Raw genomic sequence first — 22,333 nt, 5'->3', positions numbered from 1 at the left:
AATTTCGTTGCTGAGCAAGTTGGTTGACTACTAAGAAATACATAATAGTGCTACAAGGAAAAATATGCTTAGGAAGGAGAGAAAAGAAAGAAACAGTTAGCGCCCATTCATATTCTTTCTCCTCCCTTCTTCCTAAGTCTTTATCTCCTTGTAGCGCTAATAGGTGTTCCTTATTATAATAGTAATAGCCGCCGAGTCATACCAGTCACAGATGACGTCATTTTGTTGTGCCTTGTTTTGAGCATAAACAGTTGACTCCATTTATATTTTAGGCGAAGCGTCGCTTTATACAATGACGAGGGGCGACGAGAATCGGCGTTTGGGAACGGTATTAGAACACAGTCACTGTGTTTTTCTGAGCCGGGCGAGAAATTTATTGGCAAACGTAACGTCAAACATTTGATTGTCATCATCACGGAGAAATCGAGAGTGTGCGAAAAGGGTAGGGGGACGGAACTTCACTAAGTTATTTTCATATGTTTCTTCTTTATTATAAATGTGTGTAAAAAAAGTTGGAATCATAGGTGATGCAGGCCACACCCCCTAGTCGCTTAATCAAACACCACATATCAAGGATATGCGCCGGCTCAAGCAAGCAAACAAGACAATAATAAAATAAAGTTTAAACAATAAAAGACGGAACGCGCTATCTCATAATTCACACAAAGTTCATGTTAGCACATGGTACGTCCCAACACCCAGAATTTCTATAACGAGCAATTACAGCTCGTACAATAATTTCCCGCGCCTTTTAGGTTAAAGGGTTCTGCGAAGGGTATCTAAAACTTATGGATCCTGTTACACCTTGTGGAGTACCGTTGTATGTGTTGTATTGGTGGGTGTGCTTGCTTGCATTAGATGTCAACTGCAAGTGACTGCACTACGAATTTATTTTCATTTTCACATGCATATTTGTTATGTGATACATGAAGCGGCTAAACCATATTTCAAGTATCTTAAGCTTGCGTGGCACAGAATGGTTTCCTGTGCAAACCGGAGTTGTTGTTGTTGTTGTTGTTGTTGTTGTTGTTGTTGTTGTTGTTGTTGTTGTTGTTGTTGTTGTTGTTGTTGTTGTTGTTGTTGTTGTTGTTGTTGTTGTTGTTGTTGTTGTTGTTGTTGTTGTTGTTGTCGTCGTCGTCGTCGTCGTCGTCGTCGTCGTCGTCGTCGTTGTTGTCTGTTGTCGTCGTTGTTGCTGTCGTCGTTGTTGTCGGCGGCGGCGGGCGGCGGCGGCGGTGGTGGTGGTGGTGGTGGTGTTTTTCTCATAGCTGGGAAGTAATTTCGCAAAGGTTTCTGAAGGGCCTCCCAAAACGTACATCGCTGCACGGCGTAGAACAAATATATGTAGGCAGTTGTTCCTGGTTGGTCGCACAAGCGGCGTGTCGCGGAAAAAGGAAGCTTACAACCTCCTACGTCGGATGAACATTCTTTCCACCGCAGCGAAAGCGCGCGCATTTTAAGAAACGCTTCCTCGGCAGCCTGAATGGACACGCGTTCCAAATGCCTCAACACTTCTGCTGTGGTCTGACCCCGTTGCGGTTGCCGCTTGAGCCACAAAACAGGAAGCAGGCATTGGAGTAACGCACGCTAACTTTCTTTTTGTGAAACTCTTGAAGCGTTCCAGGAAAAACGGAATGTTGACGGAAAAAAGAATCGGACATTTCCCGTAAGAAAATACTGGAAGGCTTTTTTTTCGCTTTCACCATGTCCGGAAAAAAGGCAAACACAATGTAAATGGTGAATGATCGCACAGTGGCACAAACGCTATATGGCAGGGATTGCTGATGAGCTGCGCTTTCTTAAAACGAATAAGAAAATTTGGGGAGAAAACTTACATGTATATAAGTAAAAAGAAAACAACCTAGGTTTGAAAGGGCAGTTTTCTTCGGTACGTGATGTAGGCCTGCGCTCAAACCGCTTCGCTTAGTCATTACTCTACTTGTTTCCCACTTTCCCACACTATCTTGTTTGTATTTAACACTATTTCACCCACTTTTTAAAAGCTAATGCGAAGCTTACACACTTAGGTGACTAAGGGGACTCCCTTCGGCCGATACACAATCGACCACATCTTCGTCCTCATAATCATGAGCAAAGCGCAGCCATTAGCGATGGGTATAGCACAATTATGAAATACAGTGGTTCCTCTGCTGTCAGAACGTGCATACCGGTTTGACGATGGCAGCAGTTAAATTAAATAAATCAGTAAACGTATTCCAGAGGATAAATTTATTTATTTAATGATCAATTACAGACAAGAAATCAATGGAAAGGAACATCGCCCGGCGCAGCATACGAAAAAAATACTAGCATGTCAAAAGATTTAACTTGTGAAGTATTCGAGTATGGGAAGGTATAGCAAACTTTATAATATGCCTAAGATGGCACAGCGTGACGAGATAGGTAGGCAGTTGTTGTTAGCGTATAAACTTTATTCATCAGCTTTGACTCCCCAGTGTTGTCCATGCGCGTCTCTCTATCCCTTCCTCCCTTCTTTCTATTCCCTTCTCCCTTCCCCCAGCGTAGGGTAGCCAACCAGACTCTTGACTGGATAACAACCATGCCTTCTTTTTTTATATCTATCTCTCTCAAATGGGGATGAGTTGAAAGCGGGCGTAGATTCAGTCCAGAAAAGTTTAACGAAGGTGGAATGTACCTGCAGTAGTAACGACAGATAAAAAGCGTAGCTCTGTTCTTCATAGACTCAGTCTTGTTGCTATCACGTTTCAACCAATCAATCAATCAATCTTCGCTTATAACCTGTCTAATCTAAGCTTATCAGGGTAATTTACAAGAAGGCACTGTAGTGCTTTCTTGTATATTGCGCGCACACTGATTGCAAGACGGCTGGTTAGCACTAAGTAGATAGTCTATATTCGCGTGTTCACATCCCACTAGCGTTTCCGTGTAGGCCTAGCACAGAAGGGAGCATGCGCTGCAGTTATAGATAATGAAAGTGCCTGCATAATAGACAGATTACGCTTATTTGGAACTATATACCGAGTACGCACATGCAAAAATCACTATCGTATCACAGTAGTACGCAATAATTAACGCTTTATTCAGCAATCACATTTCCCATTTTGACAACTGCTCCGCTATCGTTAGCACTCCCGTTAACGTAATAGTGACTACGACGAGATGAATAAGCGCAGAAATTGCATCTCCCTTTCAATGTCTCATTAGCTCCCACATCTCGCCGCAGTCGACTATCACAAGACTTCACGCTGAGTTTTGTCACACCTTTCAAATGTCCAATTAGGCGGGAGGTGTTGGAGGGAGTTGTCTTCTTAGACATGCTCAAGGCACAACGTCACCACGGCCATGTGAGCATTGGCAAAGGGCCAAGAGGCAGTGGCTTTAACGAGAAAAATAAAGAAGAGGCCGGCAGGAAGAGCATGTCTCTGGCTGGCTATTCTTCACGGGAGCAACATTAGAAACAGAGGAAAAGACAGCAAGATGACAGAAGACAAGATTATAATAGGCATTCGTTACAGGGCATACCTGTACTGCATGCATTATACTGTATGCAGGCACTACAGCCGTACAAAACGGGCTTGTACAAGCTTGTTTTGTACGCGACTCACATCTTGTCTGTCAATACAAGCCTCACAAATATAAAGTTCGGGAATTCTAAACGAATCCCAACGCACTTATGTTGCATATCGCGGCTTTATCTTACAAGTATACAGTGCAATTTTCTGAAAGATAATACTGTATTTTTTTTCTTTTTTAGAACGTCAGCCTCGCGCGATGAGGGGACAGTGATTTCGATTATAGTACAAAGCAACATCCTTTCATTATGTTGCCCGATATTCAACCAACTTTCGTCATAACCGTGGGTGTTCGAGCAGTAAAATTTCCGATTCGACCAAGGCGATCATTCGGGCTATTTGGTCTGGTCATACTGCGATCCTAAATATAGCTGAAGATACTGGGACAGATATAAGAACGACGTGTGCTGTCGTTTTTATATCTGTAACTGTTCGTTTAGCACTTGAGATTCTGAATCGAATAGCAATATTCGCGAAAAACAATATCCGAATGTTTTCTTATTTCTGAACAAACTGAAATATAGAGTCCGTGTAGAGAGTTTGTTTGTTAAAAGCAAAAAGGCTTATTTTCATTATTTGTAAATGCACGTTATATCGTACTCAATGGGACGTCAATTCAGCTGAGTTGCTCTTAAATGAGCAGCAACTGCTTTCAGTTATCTGGTGCACCATGACAGTGAATGTATTGAAATAAAACAACAGCAGTTCGCGAGGGGACGTATTCTCGGATCGATCACTTTCGGGGATATCGCTTTCGGTGCGCATTGATTGGCTGGTTGAGCAGAACCACTCGAGTAATCCGACGCTCCGCGTAAGTGACAGAATCGCCGAAAGTGATCGTCCGGGAATGCCGCTCCAGGTGCACGTCTAGAATGTTGCATTCATTGAAGGACGGCATCATGATAACACAGCACCGCACATCGCTCTGGATGTACGCAAAGATGGCGAGACTGACCAAACAGTACATTTATTTGCCTAAATTCAGGCAACAAATTCGCATATAGGCTCCATAAAAGCGAGGAATTCTATTGAGTGACCGGAAATTATTGAGCAAATGCTATCTACTCTATCGCTTTGTTTAGAAATGCGAAAGTATTCTGCGTTATAGCCTCTGAGACACGACCGCGGCTATCCTGCAGCAGAACAATTTGGAACTGCCCTCACTTTCATTGGTCTCTCTCTGTCCCTCGAGACTCCTGTAGGCTATGAAGCTGCAGCTATTGCACGCGACCAGTATTCCGGTGCTCATAGCACTAGGCTTTGGGCTGAATATGCCTTTAGTCAAGGCCTAAATAAAGCAAGATTGAGTATTTAGTAGTAGTAGTAGTAGTAGTAGTAGTAGTAGTAGTAGTAGTAGTAGTAGTAGTAGTAGTAGTAGTAGTAGTAGTAGTAGTAGTAGTAGTAGTAGTAGTAGTAGTAGTAGTAAAGAAGTAGTGGTAGTAGTTGTAGGCGCAGTAGTAATTAAGTAGTAGCAGTAGTAGTAGTGGTGGTAGTAGTAGTAGTAGTAATAGTAGTAGTAAAGAAGTAGTAGTAGTAGTAGTAGTAGTAGTAGTAGTAGTAGTAGTAGTAGTAGTAGTAGTAGTAGCAGTAGTTATTAATAAGAAAAAGAAGAATAGCGTTTTTCTTAACATCGCTATAAGCTTTCGTAAGCTTTCGTGCAGTCTTTTTTACGTATTCCTGCCCGAAACCTGGGCTCATTCCCCTTCGTAGGGACAGTACAGCCCACTCTTAAAGAAAATACATAGCTGACATCCGTAAAGTCGATATAACTGAGACACTTCTACATTACTGAGAGGAAGAAAATCGCTGATAGGGCACCCATTAGGCCGACATATTTGCCTTCAAATATACTCTTCATTCTTTCATATCGCAATTAAGCTGTAATTGTTGGTAGCCACACAATAGGTGTTCCTTTTAACAGGGCACTACACTGTACGTAACATTTATTTGAGGTCACAATAATGACGACTAAGATGCCTTTAAAAAGATGACACACGTTAACATCGACCTGATACACAGGACACACATAAAAAAAATTAAATTATGGGGTTTTACGTGCCAAAACCACGATCTTATTATGAGGCACGCCATAGTGGGGGACTCCGGAATAATTTCGACCATCTGGGGTTCTTTAACGTGCACCTAAATCTAAGTACATGGGCGTTTTCGCATTTTCCCCCATCAAAATGCGGCCGCCGTGGCCGGGACTCACTCCCCCGACCTCGTGCTAAGCAACCACGGCGGGTATGTGGTCACTATTTTTAGATTTCGAATTCAGGGGGAAAACGTAGAACGATGGCAGCCGCAAAATGTCCGGCAATTCACATAGAACAGCAAGAGAGCAACGAATGAGGAAAACCAGCAAAAATGAAGGTTGTTGATGCATAAAATATGCATCGTACACGGCCGTAGAGGATGCTCTAGCCGCGACGAAGCCCCGTAGACAAGACGGAAAGGCAAATTAGCTGCGTATGCAGCACCAATTAAGTATGCGACGCGACTAACAAAATGGAGAAAACATCTTGCATCGGTCACATGTGTGCGAAATAAAAATCAAAGCGCGCGTTGACGTGACCGCGAATATTCGGGAGCAGCACTTGTGCAGTCCCATCTGCGCCAAAAGTCCATGCCTCGGTGTAGCTACGCGCACAGAGGCCACTTTCCGACGGAGGAGATAAGTAAAAATGTTTGCATTCTGAGTAGCGATGCAAAACAATCGATAGCGCTATCGATGCTTTGAGTCACTATCAAACTATCGTTGGCAAAAAAAAAGAAAAGAAGTGTGGATAGCACAAAACCAGTGCGACGTGCCGCACTTAATAACTGACGTAAACTTTGTGACGTTTTCCTGCATGTCCCGAACCAAGCGTTAAGCAGAGGCGGTAACGATCAAAGTGGTCTAAATTCTTGCAGTGCTCGCGTCGTCGAGTACTACAGCCATATACCCCCTCCTTATCATGGGAATGAAGTTTTTACATCGTATAGCTTTTCATGCTAATAGTTTAAGGTCACGTGACGTGGTCCACCTGGAGTTGCCCCCACAGGCAAGGGACCGCAACTCCTTAGATTTCTGGGGGTAAAAGCAAAGCTCCACAAAGCTACTCCCTCAAGTGGAAATTGATTGTGAGTTCTTACTGTCAGCTGCTTTCTGAGATCTTAATATAATGAAAACATCAACTTATTTTGTTGATCTCGTGTAAGGTAGAGAAGTTTTGAGTATAAATAAGAGACAGCCGCATTTCTGTTATTTTGTTTGTTTACTCAGAGTATAAAGCGCTACAGAAAGTTAGTGAGAAAAAAACACATATCTATACAAACATATATATCGTATCACAATCATATACCCATATTTAGAATACCTGAATATATGATTGGATGTATATATAAGTGTGAAATTGGACTGGGAGAACAAATATTTTAATTATTTTGCCAAAACTTTGTTGCGAGAGTGCATAAACTAGTATTACTGATAGTCAGTTATCGCTAACTTTTTGGTAATATCACAGCCAACAACTGCACAAAAATTGACGTGCTCTAGCACTATCAATAGCAAATGTTAGGGAACTGCTGCATTATTATCGATAACACTACTCGATAGTAATACCATCGATAGTAATTTTACACTAACTTTCGAAGTGATTTGACTTCTTTACAGGGTTCGAGGTAAGCTCACACCAGGAATATAGGCATCAGCGGGAGCCCCTTCGGCATGAACAAACACTACTGAGGAGACGCTTCTGTGCCGCTTGTGGCTTGGCGTGGCCTTCACGAATGCTTACTCCTTTCGGATCGGAATGGTCAACAGCCCTGCATGCGATTACTGTAGCTGCGAGAAAACAATCGCCCACCATCTCTCAGTGTCCCCGTTTCCGTGCGGCCAGGAAATATCTTTCAAGAGTATTAGATAGACTTGACAAACGCCCTTTGTCGGAGGAAAGGGTCCTTCTTGCGGAGAAGTGGTCTTCGAGACAGACTTTAAGCAGTGTCGTATTACCCTTTTTTTTTCTTGTAACATCTCTTTTCTATTATCTTTTATTCTCCTTACCCCCTTTCCCCCACACAGGGTGGCCAGCCGGTCTGAGAACTGGCTAACCTCCCTGTCTTTCCGTCTATTCCTCCTTCCTTCCTAGTTAATAAATCAACGTCACAATCTGTCACGGACTACGCCAGCATATAAAACGCAGTCAACGCTACGTAACAAACTTGCCCGCACCACCGGTAATCGCCACCGACCACTGGTCGGTTAACCTCGGCCCCTGCGGGACGCATGCGCTTGCTGCGATGGCCCGTAGCAGTTCCACCGCTGATCCATCATGGCGTCCACTTGTGAAGCCTTGGCTGCGCATGCTCCAAGAGGCCCACAACATCACGTGGCCAGCCAGCCAGCGCTATCCACGCAGCATCGCCACGTGACTGCGGCAAGCTGATGCAGCATTCTGAACGGCAATCAACGGCATATCGGCGATACCGATATATACAGTATATAGACACCATCGAGAGTCAATTTACCGATGGTTATATGCATAACGCGCACTCGTACTTCAATGCGTGTTAGATAACCAAACGTGGTCCCTCTTCAATTCGGAGACAATCGAGTACGACGTCCCTCGCGTGTCTTTGGGACCTAAAACCACACTCATTGTTAAATTTCGAAAACATTTGTGTGAGCAGGCAAACATTTAATTTGCAAACAATCATTTACTGAACCGTTGGTGCTGTGCGCGATGTTGCGGGTTCGATTTCCTTCCGCATTTCGATAGAAAAATGCTCGCGCATCGAGTTTTGGGTGCACGTCAAAAAAGAAAATAAGAACAAGTTGTGCAATGCTCAGATTGAAGTTGTAGAAAGCATCAAAATCCTAGGGGTCCATTTTTCTTCATCACTACTAGGGAATGACCATGTAAACTTTGTAACGCAAAAACTGAGTCAGATAACAGGTATAACAAGCCGAAACCGATACCTTCTTCCTACATCAGTTAAAGTACTCTTATATAACGCCTTATTCGCTTCTCATATCAATTATTGTCACCTCGTATGGGGCACTACAATTGATACGAATATAAACTAATCATTTTTATTACAGAAAAGTATAGTACGCATCCTCGCAAATGTTCGGTACGATGCACACACCAAACACTTATTTGACAAGTTTAAAATTATCACAGTGCACGAAACTTATAGGCGTCGACTTTTGCAGAAGCTTTATCACATGAACAGGAAAAATGATCTATCCCTTGTTAAATTATCTTGTTTAGAAGAACGCGTCCCCTCACGTTTCACAATAAACACAGAACCCTGGATAGTGCACCGTTTCAGAACTAATTACAGCTCACAAATGCTAAAAAACAACTTACCAAGGCTTTTAAATGCTTACAACAAATCTGGAATTGATATATGTGCACTTACTCCATCCGAATTTTCTCGACTTAATCAGCAGGACTAACATTCATGTTTATACGGTCAGCTATTTGGGGAGTGGAGATTAGTTCAGTGTACAGCTTCTTGTATACATTTACATCATATATGTGTGTATATATATATATTTTTTTTCTTCTGTGATGTGTGAAACGTTGCGTAACTGATCTACGCGCAATTACTCACTTTTCACTTAGTACTTCTCATGCATTCTTGGAAATTGTGTATTTTTATATTGTCAAAAACACGCGGCAGCTCCGCGTTGCCCATGTCTTGTGACCATAGGGGGCAGGGTGTTTCTTCAAGCTGCACTTGCAGCTTTTCTTCCCTGTCTCCCCCAATCTGTTGGAAATAAATAAAGATATTATTATTATTATAATTAAAGGTGGACCCCTCTATTATGGCGTCCCTCATAGCCTCTGTGCAGCTTCGTGACATTAAACCCCATAGACCAATCAATCAATCAACGCTACAGGGATGTACAAGGGAAAAGGCTGGCTTTTGTATCCATAAGAGCCGAATCCACTACAGCCCTGCCATAGGTCACGGCGTTTCTTCGACCAATATGTGCACCGCGAAATCCACAGTATAGACGGCTACACGCCTGGCCGGAAGCCGCAGTACATAACGACGACGGCGCACTCACTGAACTGAAATGAGGGTTCGTGACGTAGTGCTCACGTAATCCTACTGAAGCCTGCTGCTTTAGTTTTTTTTTTTCTGGTTTTATCTTGTATTGCGAGCTGGCCATTAAATAGAGTGCATCCTTGGTCGGCATGACACACCTACTTTTGGAAAGTATGCTTCATGAACGCAAGGGTGATGTGGTTTCGAAGTGAGGTGTCGAAGCTCGCGTCACGAGGAAGCAAGCCGCACGTGATGTGCATGGCTAACATGCAGAACGTCTTGCATCCGAGCGACGTTGATTTATAGTCCGGACAGACAGGACGCAATGCACGAGAACTTGGAAATGGGCATCACAAGCGGCTGAGTGGCGTGAACACCGCCTGCTTTAAAATCTCAAAAGGGCCACGCAGTTCGCGCATCATCTCAGTGAATCATGTGTTTGAGGGTTTTTTTCTTATGTATAATTTTGGGACGGTAGAGCCTTCAGTATAGCCAAGATTCCTGTATTGTACGTCACAGCTGATAATCAAAAACCGCTTGGTGACAGCGAAATATTCCCAACGTGAATTCGGCAATGTTTTTTTTTTTTTTTTCGGGGGGGGGGGGGGTGAGGGGGAGAAGGGAAGGGGTGGCGTGCTGAGACTGTGCTATTCGCCGTCATATAAATTTGACGTATAGCCCGGCGTTATAAAAGAGCACTCATTAAAAACAGACGCCGGATGTTCGCATCCAAAGCTGCAAGAATTCCACCATTTTAATGAACTCCTCTAGCTCAAGGAAATTGCGATCTTCCTGGTGCATTAGACTTATTTTCCTTCTTTAAGAACGTATTCTTCGTGTCTCGCATAGCAAGAGAGCGAAGAGCGGAACCTCGAAACAAAGGCAAGTCTTGCGAGCCTCATTTAGCTCTTACTTCGTCTTGAATGTCGCGCCAGGCCGCGGTTATGCAAGCAGGCTCTTCGGTATTGTCAGCGTGTACGTCCTAATCATGGCCTTGTGTTCGCCGATGGCGTCCAGTGGTCGGTTCTGCGCGAACAAAAAAAGAGAAATGTTCGAGAGAATACAATTGAGTAAAGGTTCGGTTGGCGTATGGTGCAGCACGGGGCTCACGTAGCTGCGAGCTTTTTTTTTTTTTTTCGCGACGTGACGCAGAACTCAACACTCGAAGCGGGTGCAGCAGTGACGTACTTACAGCCACCGTTAGACTTCATCTAAGCAAAGGAGGCATATTTCTAGTGGCTTAGCCTTAACAAAGCAGGATTTAAACATAGAATGGGTTGGAAATAAAGACGCATTAAAGGGGTACTAAGTAGAAAAATTATTCGAACAGTATTCGCCAATTACGCTTTAGAATACTTACCGTGAGAGGAGACACGACAACCCAGCAAAGGCTCAAAAAGGAAAGACGGATGACGACGGTGCCTTGAGCCGGGTTCCCACAGTAGCTCGCCGTGACGTCATGGATTTTGACAGCGTCTTTTCGGTGACACTTATTCAATAAAGATGGGTTACATTGCATTCTAAAAGAGCCATACAAGAAAGTTTACCAAGTTTGAAGAACTGTTACTGGGCCACAGCGGCCCATATGCGAGAAAGTACTTTGAAATGCATGACGTCACACTGACGTACTGGCGCTGAGATTTCGGCATTATTTCTTTTAAAGCGAAGCTTTGTACCTCTACCAGCCAAGGGTTCTGTCGTGTCCGTCGTTGTAATTAAAAAACGATCCCGACGAACCGCTAACAATTGCAGGTATAGCAGTATAGCTTACTTGAATTCAGGCATTCAGCGTATACAACTAAGCACCCGCTTTCGCAAGAAAAACCGCAAAAACAAGCTTCAAAGTGATGAGCCAACGTTATGGATGATAAGGGCTGCGGGCAAACAACGGAAACAGGCTCGGCGCGGTCTGTAAGATTAGATTGCAGCTGTTGCAAAGCTTATGCAGCTGCTTGAAAGAGGGTTGACGTCATTCGAAACCCTTCCAGCCTAGTAACTGCTTCGGTTTATTTTCTAGACTACCCCACTATGGGTAGACCACGGAAAGAGTTAGCACTCGTGTGCTTCACCAATGCAAAACAACCAACCACCATTCGCGGAACGTGCATTGATTTAACCTTGGCCAAGAATGTAACTACAGTGAAAACTAAAAATTTGAGTCTATATCACACCGATCATAAAGCAGTAGTGAACATTGTTGTGAAGTAAATAATAATAAAGGCCGTAGTTAAAGTTAAGTTGTAGTGTGTGAAATATCAAGTGCGCCGCAGTCACCGTGAGGGTGGCGTAAAAAGCTTCGCTTTCCAACCACCTTCACAGGGTGGATTGGCTGGCAATTTTTTTTTATATGGAATCTGTTCATCATTTTCTCTTCTGATAATCAACCAATTACGGTGAAATTTACGGCATTAAGTTACTTAAAGAATACTTTATCAGCCTGAACTGATTTAGTGGTTGTCTTTAGTGTCCCTTTAAGCTAGCTGCTAACACGTGATCGGGTTAATTATGACGGAGGCTGCACATAGCGAGTTGACTTTGCATGATAGGCTCAAAGTGCGTCTGGTCAATGTGGGTGGGGAAGTTTGATAAGGTGAAAATCCTTATTTGCGAACTGAACGTTGGCGAAATGTGAGATGAAGATTGCTTCTTTTTCGAGGTTGATATATACCCCCCCCCCCCCTTTCCTCTATCAACAACTTTGGTGGCATGCATGTAGGCACAGTGATAACCAAACACATAGCAAGGCCGCCCACAGCGCATACAACGCCGAAGCCCGTAAGAAGCGCTCGATGTCGTAATGTTATTTTTAAACCACACAGAAACACGCGTGAGACGTCGTTAAGGATATGCATATTTATTGTCATTCCCCTGATAAACCACTTCAACCATCTTGGAAAAGTCCAGTAGTAGTCCAGAAGCTTCTTGATTTTCGCGAAGCTTATTTCCGTATGAGCTATAAAATATACAAAGGCTATACATGCACTTCGTCATAAGTTACACCTACAAACTGTCTCGGCAATTATTGCCATAAAGTGTGATGGAATCGCATAGAAAAAGCGCGTTTACCCTAGCACGTTCCCAGTACTATCACAGACATATCGCATCAGTAATAGGAAAAGACCACTCACAGCATTCTCACTACACGGCTTTCAACAAGATATATTGAAGATGGTAAAGGGCAAAAATAGAATCACTGTACAGGGCGTCTGAGTGTCACCTTAGAAGGGATTAACACACAAACGGAACAGCGCGACTTGTATGCGCGCCGCAATCACCGAAATCATGTATATTATACATATAATTAAGACCAAACACTACCTGGGAATCCCCGACCTGCGGTGTTTATTCGCCGCACTCATGCTCGCGGCAATCGCGGGTCGAAGAGGCCCAGATGACAGTCAGTTCTCACTACACGCCACGGCTCGTGCTCGAGCTTTTTTGCGAAGCCAGCCGAGCCTTTGTAGAAGCGTTCAGTCTAGTCCGCTCTGACAGGGCCGCACGGCCCCCCTTTGTCCTTGGCATACAAGTTCACGTAGAACAGTACGAATAGTGAGAAGAACAGCACGGCCTGTCCGAACTCGAGCCACACGAAGAGGGGCACGTAGTTTCCCGTTGCGAAGATCAGGCCCACGGCGTGCACCATGTACAGCACAAACTGCACGATCTGCACCATGGTGAGGTAGCGCTTCCACCAGAGCCACTTCTTGAACGCCGGCCCGAGCGCGGACAGGAAGTAGTACAGATATGAGAGCACGTGCACGAAGCCATTGATGCACACGACGAACATTGTGTGCGACTGGGCGGCGTAGGTGACGTTGATCCAGACGTTCCAGGCGACGATTACGTGGTGCACCACGTGAAGCGTAGTCACCTGGTCGTACTTGCGCCGCAGCACGTAGAATACAGTGCTGGTCAGCTCGGACAGCTTGAACATGTATAAATACCATGAGAGATTGACGATCTGCAGGCTGGCCGGCTCGTTGCTGATGTCCAGGTCCATGAGGAACGAGTAGCCGCGGTCCCAGTAGGCGAGCTTGGCGAAGCGCACCACGAAGAACGCGCTGAGCAGCGCGGCCACCAGGTTGTAGATGAGGATGCAGCCCCGCAGGTCGTAAGGCTTGCGCCTCGACATCCATCGGGGTCCGGCGACCTTGACGAAATACACGTACGCGGCCGTGATGATGGCGACTGGCAGCGGGCTGCCGGTCAGCGGCCATCCTTCGGTCCTCTTATCGCGAAGCGGAAACCAAGGTACTCCTGCCTCAGCCGTGCCGCCGAATATGTCGGCCTGTGGAGACTCCATCGTTTGCCCGTGTGCGTGCAAGACGTTTCTTGAACCGAACTGCGCGCGCTGATGCCGACGCCGCGCGTTCGTGAACCCTGCAGTCAAGCGTGCGCTCCCCCCGCCGGTCACTGGCGTTCTCCGTACTCGGTGGCGATGCGTACGGGAAAGGGTTCCCCGAGCGAAGCCAGTTTCTTCTCTCGGCGGCGACAGACGACGGCGGTCGTTCGCCCTCTCCTTTTGAGGAACGAACTTGGCCTACCACCCTCGCCCTCGTTTTCTGTTTACTTGTTCGGGCCGTCCTTTCCTGGGTACAGGAAGGAGAGGGAAACGGCGATTTTCGTGAGGGTCGCTAGCACCCTTCCCCCCTTCGTGGCCTGCAAGCATGTTAGAATGCGTCCACGTTTTTCCTCCTTTCCTGTTGCTCTCGATTCGCCGCCTGATATGTTTGCTTTGCAGCTGCCGCCTTAAACATTGCTCAGGGCCAGGGATAGCCAGTCTACCAGACAAGATGAAGATTTAGAGTGACATACTCGGATAAGTGTTCCTTTATCATGTATATCCAAAATCACGCACTGCTGCCTTCTCTTAGGGCATACTTTGTCTCGCCAGTTCGCAAGATATTCTTTTTCTGTATCTTCCGGATTAAACATAGGTCAGCATTTTTCTTTCTCCCCTATCGTTTCTTCTAAATCTGATCGTTGAAGCTTTTGCGTACTCTTGTCACCTGTGTCTAGCTTAGTGCCCCAGTACTGAAAATAACGATAGTATTTATCCATAATTGTCACTGCCGTGAAAATAAGCAGCAGTTATCTTTGTCCTTCATGCGTGCGAGCAAAGTTGTAGCATTTTGTTACGTCGGCTCGTGCTATCGAGCCCGAAAGCCTTGTGAGCCAAATGTCAAAATGCTGAAGTCAGTGAAATAAACATAATCTATCAAGTCTATTGTTGCGTTTGTTATTGCGTTCGTACATCAGAGTATGTTGGCATGGTAATAGCCTGACTCGTTAGTTCCGGTACGAGCGATGACAAATGAGCACACACAGACGCGAACAAATAATCACGATTTCTCCTGAGCAAGAATTAAACATACTTCTGCTGCTGGTTCTTTGTAAACATTCGTAACGCGTCATTACTCGCGTACACTTTTCGAGAATCTTAGTCATTTTGCGCACGATGGCAGTTAGTAGCTAGTAATTTAGTGGTAAGGCGTTTTAACGCGACAGCGTTAAGGGGCTGTGTCGCTGAAAATCCGGTGTCGGCGTGGGCGCCCGGACCCGGCGTCCCCGTGAGCGAAAAGTCCCTTATATATTTAGATATATTTATATGTCACACCTTGCTATATGACATGCGGTATATGCGGGTTATTTTCTACACCATTATATCATTATAGTTGATCATATCTTGTCTTACCTTCTTGACAAAGTTATTCCTCGGTATCTTGAGAATGACGGCCCACAAACAAATGTCTTGAAACAAGACACCGACAGCGCATGCCTGTTATGTTAAATCTTCTCAGACTGAAATAATAAAAGTTCGTAACAATAACAGCAACCTGAAAATGATGTAATTGTTCTGGCGTGGCTGTGCACTACCTGAGGGATCTACCAGAAAGCTCGCCTTCGTGCATAGCGTTCCCCGCCACCATTTTCCCGTAAACACGGCGGTTACATAAGCTGCAGTTGCCGGGAAGCATGAGAAGCAGTCAGGGATGTTTCAATGCTATCGCGTTTCACTCTTATAGGCGAAGCTTAGGCGTCCTCCAATTTTGCAATACCGAAAGTGCTGATGAACAAAATAAACGATTGCATTATAGCACGATCCCCTGCCGTAGTGGCCTACCCGTAAGCACTGTCACTCGGCGCACCACAGGCAGCGTCATGTGACGTCATTGTACTTGCGCAGCAGCACGTATAGAACACAGTGCCGACGAGCATGGAGAGCTGGAGGAGGAGGAAAGAGAAAGGCAGAAGGCAGGGAGGTTAACCAGAATAACGTCCCGTTGGCTGCCCTACACCGGGGGACTGGGAAAGGGGAACACAAAGATCCCCTTTCCTGTCAACGTCTCCTTCTTTCCTTCCCTCCTCTCTCTCTCCCTGTCATCTTTGTGTGGAGAGCTGGAACAAACAAAACCACTCGCGACATACGACATTTACGTTAGCGGATCGTACTCTGTGAGGATGTGCGACCACGCCATGTAGGAGATGAAATATAACGTAAGCAAGACATAAAATGGAAATTGACGGGACGTGTACCAGCGCGAGACCACAAAACATACAAAGCCAAGGCAAAGACGGGGTATAGCGTCTGACTGTACTTAGAGTCGATGGGCTTCGTCTTCTCGTCCCATTTTACATCAGTTGGAGTGCAAGCGACGGTCTATTAACAACGATAAAAAAAGTATGAGGTTTTATGTGCCAACGCCGCAATTTGATTATGAGGCAGGCCGTAGTGGGGGACTCTGGGTTAATTTTGACAACTTGGGGTTCTTTAACCTGCACTACAACGCATGCACACAGGCGTTTTTGCATTTCGTCCCCGGCGTGGTCGTGGTGAATTCATCATAGGTAACGTAGCTGTGTGGGTCACTTGGCGCATGTTTATTTGTAGCAAAACGAACAAGAAAACAAAAGAGATACCGAACATTTTTAAATGTCGTTTATTAAATGATCAGCCCCGAAAAGACAGAGCGCCAAAGGGCCTGCTATGCCAGTCATCAAAAATAAACTTCAGTGACTAAAGGGAATGTAAAAAAAAAACTGTCCGCCCTTCCACTGGGGTGGAGATGGAAGACCAGCGAAGGCTGTGCTATGGTGGGAATAATGTATTTCCCATTATGACTATTAGGATGTGATGGTGTAATTGGTTATTTGAACTAAAAAAGAATGAGAAATATATGCGATCAGGCGGTCTTCATTTATTCAGTGACCACATGGACCATGGCCTTATGGTCGCTACGGTACACCGCCATAGGGTCTACAGCAAAGGTTGGCACGTTCTTCATAAACACGTCACCAACACCGCGCTCGTTCAGTGCGAACGCCGGCAAAACGCCGCCGCCATCGACAACAGTTATGCGCGTTGTTTGTGTGACTGCACACAACCGCTGTCAAAACGCTGGCGTGAGCAAGCGCGCCAGCAGCAGCGAGCGAAGGTTCATGCGGTCTATCGCTTCACCGGAAACGGAGCGGCGAAAGTACAGCGCATACAAAGGTAGGAGCCGTGTTGTTTACCTGTGTCAAACGGGTAACAAGAGACGATGCGTTCAGTAAAGCAGTATAAACAACCGTCTCACTCAGTTATACCAATGGTGTCAGCGATGGCATCCGCGTTTTCGTTAGAGAACAACACGAAATGAACGCTTATGCGAGCACAGCTTTCTCTAATAATGCTTTATAGCACGCGTAAACTGTAACTGTGATGAAGTTGAAGAAAAGCGAGGATCAGTAATAAATGAACACCCAGTAATATATTGTCGCGGGCGAAACAACAGAGACAGCCAGAAGTCCACGTCTTTACCGGAACCAGACCTGAAGAAAAACGTTTTCTTCTTCCAACTGATCTTCTAAACGATCCCAGCAAGTCCATACCAATCTGATGAAATGGCCTCTGCGGTATTGCTATTGGCTGTAGCAGTCCTGCTGGCCGCACAGGTGGAGTCTTACGTCGTTGGCAGTCGCGACATATGCGAACGTACTGCTTCATAGTTGTTGCGAGATGTGGTCAATAGTAAGAGCGGCGAATTCGTTCCAACGTGCGTGTGTACCCCAGGTGTCCGGACGATGGTTCGTCGTGACAGGCACGTAAAATATCGTCACGAAGCGAGGTCGGCGCAACTAGCAGGTATGTAGATTGCGTATGGTCAAAGTTCTTCTTATAAAGGACGCCATCCCTGAAACAAAAGGAGGCTAACGCTCGTGGGAATCTTCGAGGAAGACTTGACGTGGGCCCTTCCAGATAGTCAATGAGAGGGCTGAGCTCCAAGTCGTAGCGCTGTTGTTGAGCCATGTCTGCTACTGATACGGCAGAAAGAAAGCTGTCGTCCTCTTCAAGGTCAGCGGGGGCACTCCCGACTGGCGCACGTGAGAGACAGTCAGCGTCGGTGTGTTTGCGTCCTCACTTGTGAACGATGGTGACGTCAAATTCTTGCAGTCGAAGGTTCCATTGCGCCAGGCGACCTGAGGGATCTTTGGGACTCGCGAGCCAGCAAAGCGAATGGTGGTCGCTGACTACTCTGAAAGGGTGACCGTACAAGTATGGCCGAAACTTTGTTATGGCCCAGACAACGGCTAAGCATTCTTTTTCTGTGGTAGAGTAGTTTTTCTCGGCAGCGGATAACGTTCGGCTCGCATAGGCAATCACACGCTCTACGTCATTTTGCCACTGAAGCAAGACAGCTCCAAGGCCGACGTTGTTGGCGTCTGTGTGCAACTCCGTGTCAGCGTTTTCGTCAAAGTGACCGAGTACAGGTGGGGCCTGGAGAAGGTTTCGGAGGGTATCGAATGCGAGGCCCTGATCCTGACCCCGAACAAACGGGATGCCTTCCTTCGTAAGTTGGTTGAGGGGTTCGGCGATTTTAGAAAAAGTTTTGACAAAGCGTCGGTAGTACACACAGAACCCCATAAATCAGCGTAGAACGCGGTTATTTGTTGGCACGGGAAATGTGGTGACGGCGCTCGTTTTCTCGGGGTCTGGGCGGATGCCGGCATGGCTCACAACGTGACCTAGAAACTTCAGTTCTTCGTACCCAAAATGACATTTCTCGGGTTTTAGAGAAAGTCCAGCTGTTCGAATTGTCTGAAGAACTGTCTGAAGGCGCTGGACCTGTTGTGCAAGCGTGTCCGAAAAGACCACCACGTCGTCGAGGTAAACGATACACGATTGCCATTTCAGCCCAGAGAGAACCGTGTCCATCATTCTTTGAAAAGTAGCTGGCGCTGAGCATAACCCAAAAGGAAGCACCTTGAACTCGTAGAGGCCGTCAGGAGTAATAAAAGCGGTCTTTTCATGATTACGCGCGTCAACTGCGATTTGCCAGTAGCCACTGCATAATCCATGAAGAAAAGTAGCGAGCGTTGCGTATACGATCCAAGGAGTCATCTATTCGGGGCAGGGGATAAACGTCTTTCTTCGTGATCTTATTTAATTTTCGATAATCCACGCAAAAGCGCAAGGTACCATCTTTCTTCTTTACTAATAACACAACTGGTGAAGCCCAGGGCCTGGTCGATGGCTGGATGACGTCATCTTTAAGCATCTGCTTAAAAATAAAGACTTCTGTATGTACTTGATTCTTTTCGAGATTGTTTCGCTACAACGACGAAGGTTAACCAGACGCCGCTTGCCCAGCATCGTATCATTACCGAACCTACCAAAAGGCCCGTCCGACAACATGCCTATAGGGTATCACAAAAGGAACAAGACGTTATACGTCACCAAGCTCAGCAGATGGCTCATATGTGACGGCATGTGCCATTATGTATCTGGATCACAGTTGCCGTTGTTTAAGTACTTCGGCCGCTCATTGACTCGGCTCAGGGTCGAACAACACGGCTCACATGCACAGATATGTATGTTTTGCTATGTTTTAACATTATATCATATCAGCGATGTACCTTCTCCAATATTTGAGGCTAACAACGATCTGTGGCTGTAGATGTCGATGTACGGACACAAGTGCACCGCTTTGATAAATGCGGCGTGGAAGGCTGCGCTGGAAGACTTCTTAAATATGCGAAATATCTAAATAATGTGTAAAAAGTATACAAAAAGCGAGCTCCAAGTGCAGAAATCAGCGACAATAAACTCCAAGGCAGCCGTGTCGGCAGACGTGCCTCTATCGGCCGCACTGTTTGCACAACAGTGCATTCAGGCCCGCTCACCCAGTAGTCGGTGAGTGCTACATTGCATCCAGGAATGACATGCTGCCCCGGAGAATCCATTAACAATTATTCGTGATCCACGAAACGCACAACCGACGCACACTCAACATGGGCGCAGGTGCACAAATCAACCGGCGAAATCGCAGGCACCCTTCCAAAACGTTTCCAGCGGCGTGCGGCGGAGGGCAGCACAGGAAAATGAAAAAGACGGATTATGTATTTCGAATTATGACTATTAAGATGTCATGGTGTAATTGGTTATTTGAACTACTAAAAAAGAATGGAGAAATATATACGATCCGGCGGTCTTCATTTATTCAGTGACCACATAGACTATGGCCTTATGGTCGCTACGGTACACCGCCATAGGGTCTACAGCAAAGGTTGGCACGTTCTTCATAAACACGTCACCAAGGCCGCGCGCGTTCAGTGCGAACGCGGCCAAAACGCCGCCGCCATCGGCAACAGTTCTGCGCGTTGTTTGTGTGACCGCACCCAACCGCTGTCAAAACGCTGGCGTGAGCAAGCGCGCCAGTAGCAGCGAGCGAAGGTTCATGCGGTCTATCGCTTCAACGAAAACTGAGCGGCGAAAGCACAGCGCATACAAAGGTAGGAGCCGTGTTGCAGATCGCTTTCAAGGTACGGTGCGCGTGACTGCCCGGCGCCGCGCAAAGTACAAGTTGCTCGCAGAGCAGAAGCCGCAACCCATCCCTGCCGCGCTGCCTTCCCGCTGTACTCTTTTCGCGTGGGAGACTGAGCCGCCAGTTGCCCTTGCGCCCGGCCGCAAGATACGCATTTGCTGCCGCAGCTAAACGTCGCCTCCTCTCCCTCCCTCCCGCCCCCCACGGCCTTTCGCACGACGGAAGAAGACACGTTTGCTCTCCGCCGTGCGTTAGCTCCCCGTGAAAGCGCGAGTCCCTCGTGCGCTTTCAATCGCACATACAGCATATACGGCCAATGATAGTTTTTTTTTTCTACATCCGGATGCGGTCATCGAAGACTCAGCCCTTAAAGCCCAAACCGCATGAGAGCGATTTTGTGCGCGACAGCGACGGCTTCGAGCGACGAAACAGGCTGTCGCGCGAGCAGATCGCTCGGTCTTTTCGCTCAATCGCTCGGTTCTAGGATTCATTTCCTGGGGGAGGAAACTTTTTATGATTATTTTAATAAACGTTCTAACAACAACTAGAAATGTAGAATTCGTCGCTCATTGCCCGGAAGTTCTATGAGGGACTAGCCAATAGCGCGAAGCCGGAACTGGATATACATCAGTCAAGTACTGCCCATTGTCGCACGGAACGAGCAAACAACTACATTTTGATACGTGCAAGCATAATAACGTAGTGCAAGGCCTTTAGAAATATTTATGCTGTTCTTTACGCTAAAAACCATAAACATAAATTAATAAAGCACGCGTCACGCCAGTTTCGGCGAGTATTTCCTGCCCTCATATACCGGCAACACCGGGGAGACGTCGCTCAACGTCGTCGCTCGTCTCGTCGCTCGCATGCGGTACGACGTGTAGGCGACGACCTAACGCGGCAGCCATCTCCATCGCGTCGCTTTTCACTGTCGCGCGCGAGATCGCGCGCATGCGGTTTATACTTAACAGTTTCGCTGTAAAAAGGTCGGTTACAACTAAAGAAGACAGGAGTGGTGCCCCGCGCTCATCACGGAAGCGCAGCAGCCGATTGCCACCGCGACTAAAGAAATAGTGCCGCTGACGCGACTCGGTCCAACTCGAAGCGCGGGCTGCCATGTTACAGTGTACTAGAACACTGTAGCCATGTCCTCTGTCAGCGGGGTCACCGGCCGTCCGGCTCATGACGTCAGTCTAGAGTGCGCGCCCATTGGTGGATGCTCGTGTGCATCCGCCTTTGAGGGGCAAATGTCGCTGCCTTCTAAAGTTGTACACGACTATAGATGACGAGAAGAGGCGATCGCGGAGGTTTACGGCGAACTTCATCTCGTAGTTGGAAAAATTAGATAAAACGGCCCGGTCCCATGTAAGGCTCATCAAAATTGCGGCAAAAAGTGCGGCCCTCACACGAGTTTCTACGTTGGTTATATATAGCCTATATGAGTTGAAGTAATATTTACTTACTAATTAAAAAACAAACATCGTGTAATGCACCGACCATGTAAGCCTCTAAATATCTCGCTGGATGCATAATTGCGAGTCGGCCTAGTTGGAACATGTTCATTTTTAAAAAATTTTTGAGCGCAAACAAACAGGGACGAAGAAAAGGGGAACACAAGGACGAGCGCTTTCTAACAACTGGTTTTATTTTGGATGAACCACCTGCTTAAACACCCACAGATCTGCGCGATCTCGTCAATAAAACACGTCAAAAACGCATATAAAAACATTGTGATGGATGCCTCGTAACAGCGCTTCCCGGTCACTATAAAAACAGCAATGCGCATAAAAACAAGCACATAACGAACAAGTGTTAAAGATATGATGACAGGAGCGAATTCTCTTTATCTAACAATGAAACAGAAGGATGACTGATACAGTTTTCCTTTTGTTTTGCAATCCAGTGAGCTTCCACAATTTCTCTCGCGGTTTGATG

General features: G+C 46.2%; 1 protein-coding gene across 1 annotated transcript; it reads right to left on the bottom strand.

Moving 5' to 3' along the window:
* Positions 1–12,328: 12,328 nt before the first annotated feature.
* On the bottom strand, positions 12,329–14,123 carry LOC119450103 (elongation of very long chain fatty acids protein AAEL008004). Its single transcript, XM_037713468.2, has one exon. The coding sequence runs from the start codon at positions 13,894–13,896 to the stop codon at positions 13,069–13,071; it is 828 nt and encodes a 275-aa protein (XP_037569396.1). The 5' UTR covers positions 13,897–14,123; the 3' UTR covers positions 12,329–13,068.
* Between the last annotated feature and the right edge of the window lie 8,210 nt (positions 14,124–22,333).

This window comes from Dermacentor silvarum, chromosome 4 (genome assembly GCF_013339745.2).
Source record: "Dermacentor silvarum isolate Dsil-2018 chromosome 4, BIME_Dsil_1.4, whole genome shotgun sequence".
Taxonomy (NCBI): domain Eukaryota; kingdom Metazoa; phylum Arthropoda; class Arachnida; order Ixodida; family Ixodidae; genus Dermacentor; species Dermacentor silvarum.
This window is presented reverse-complemented; position numbering and strand designations above follow the sequence as displayed.

Excerpts from the sequence above, each read along its gene's own strand:
- LOC119450103 (XM_037713468.2), bottom strand. The coding sequence starts at position 13,896 with ATGGAGTCTCCACAGGCCGACATATTCGGCGGCACGGCTGAGGCAGGA.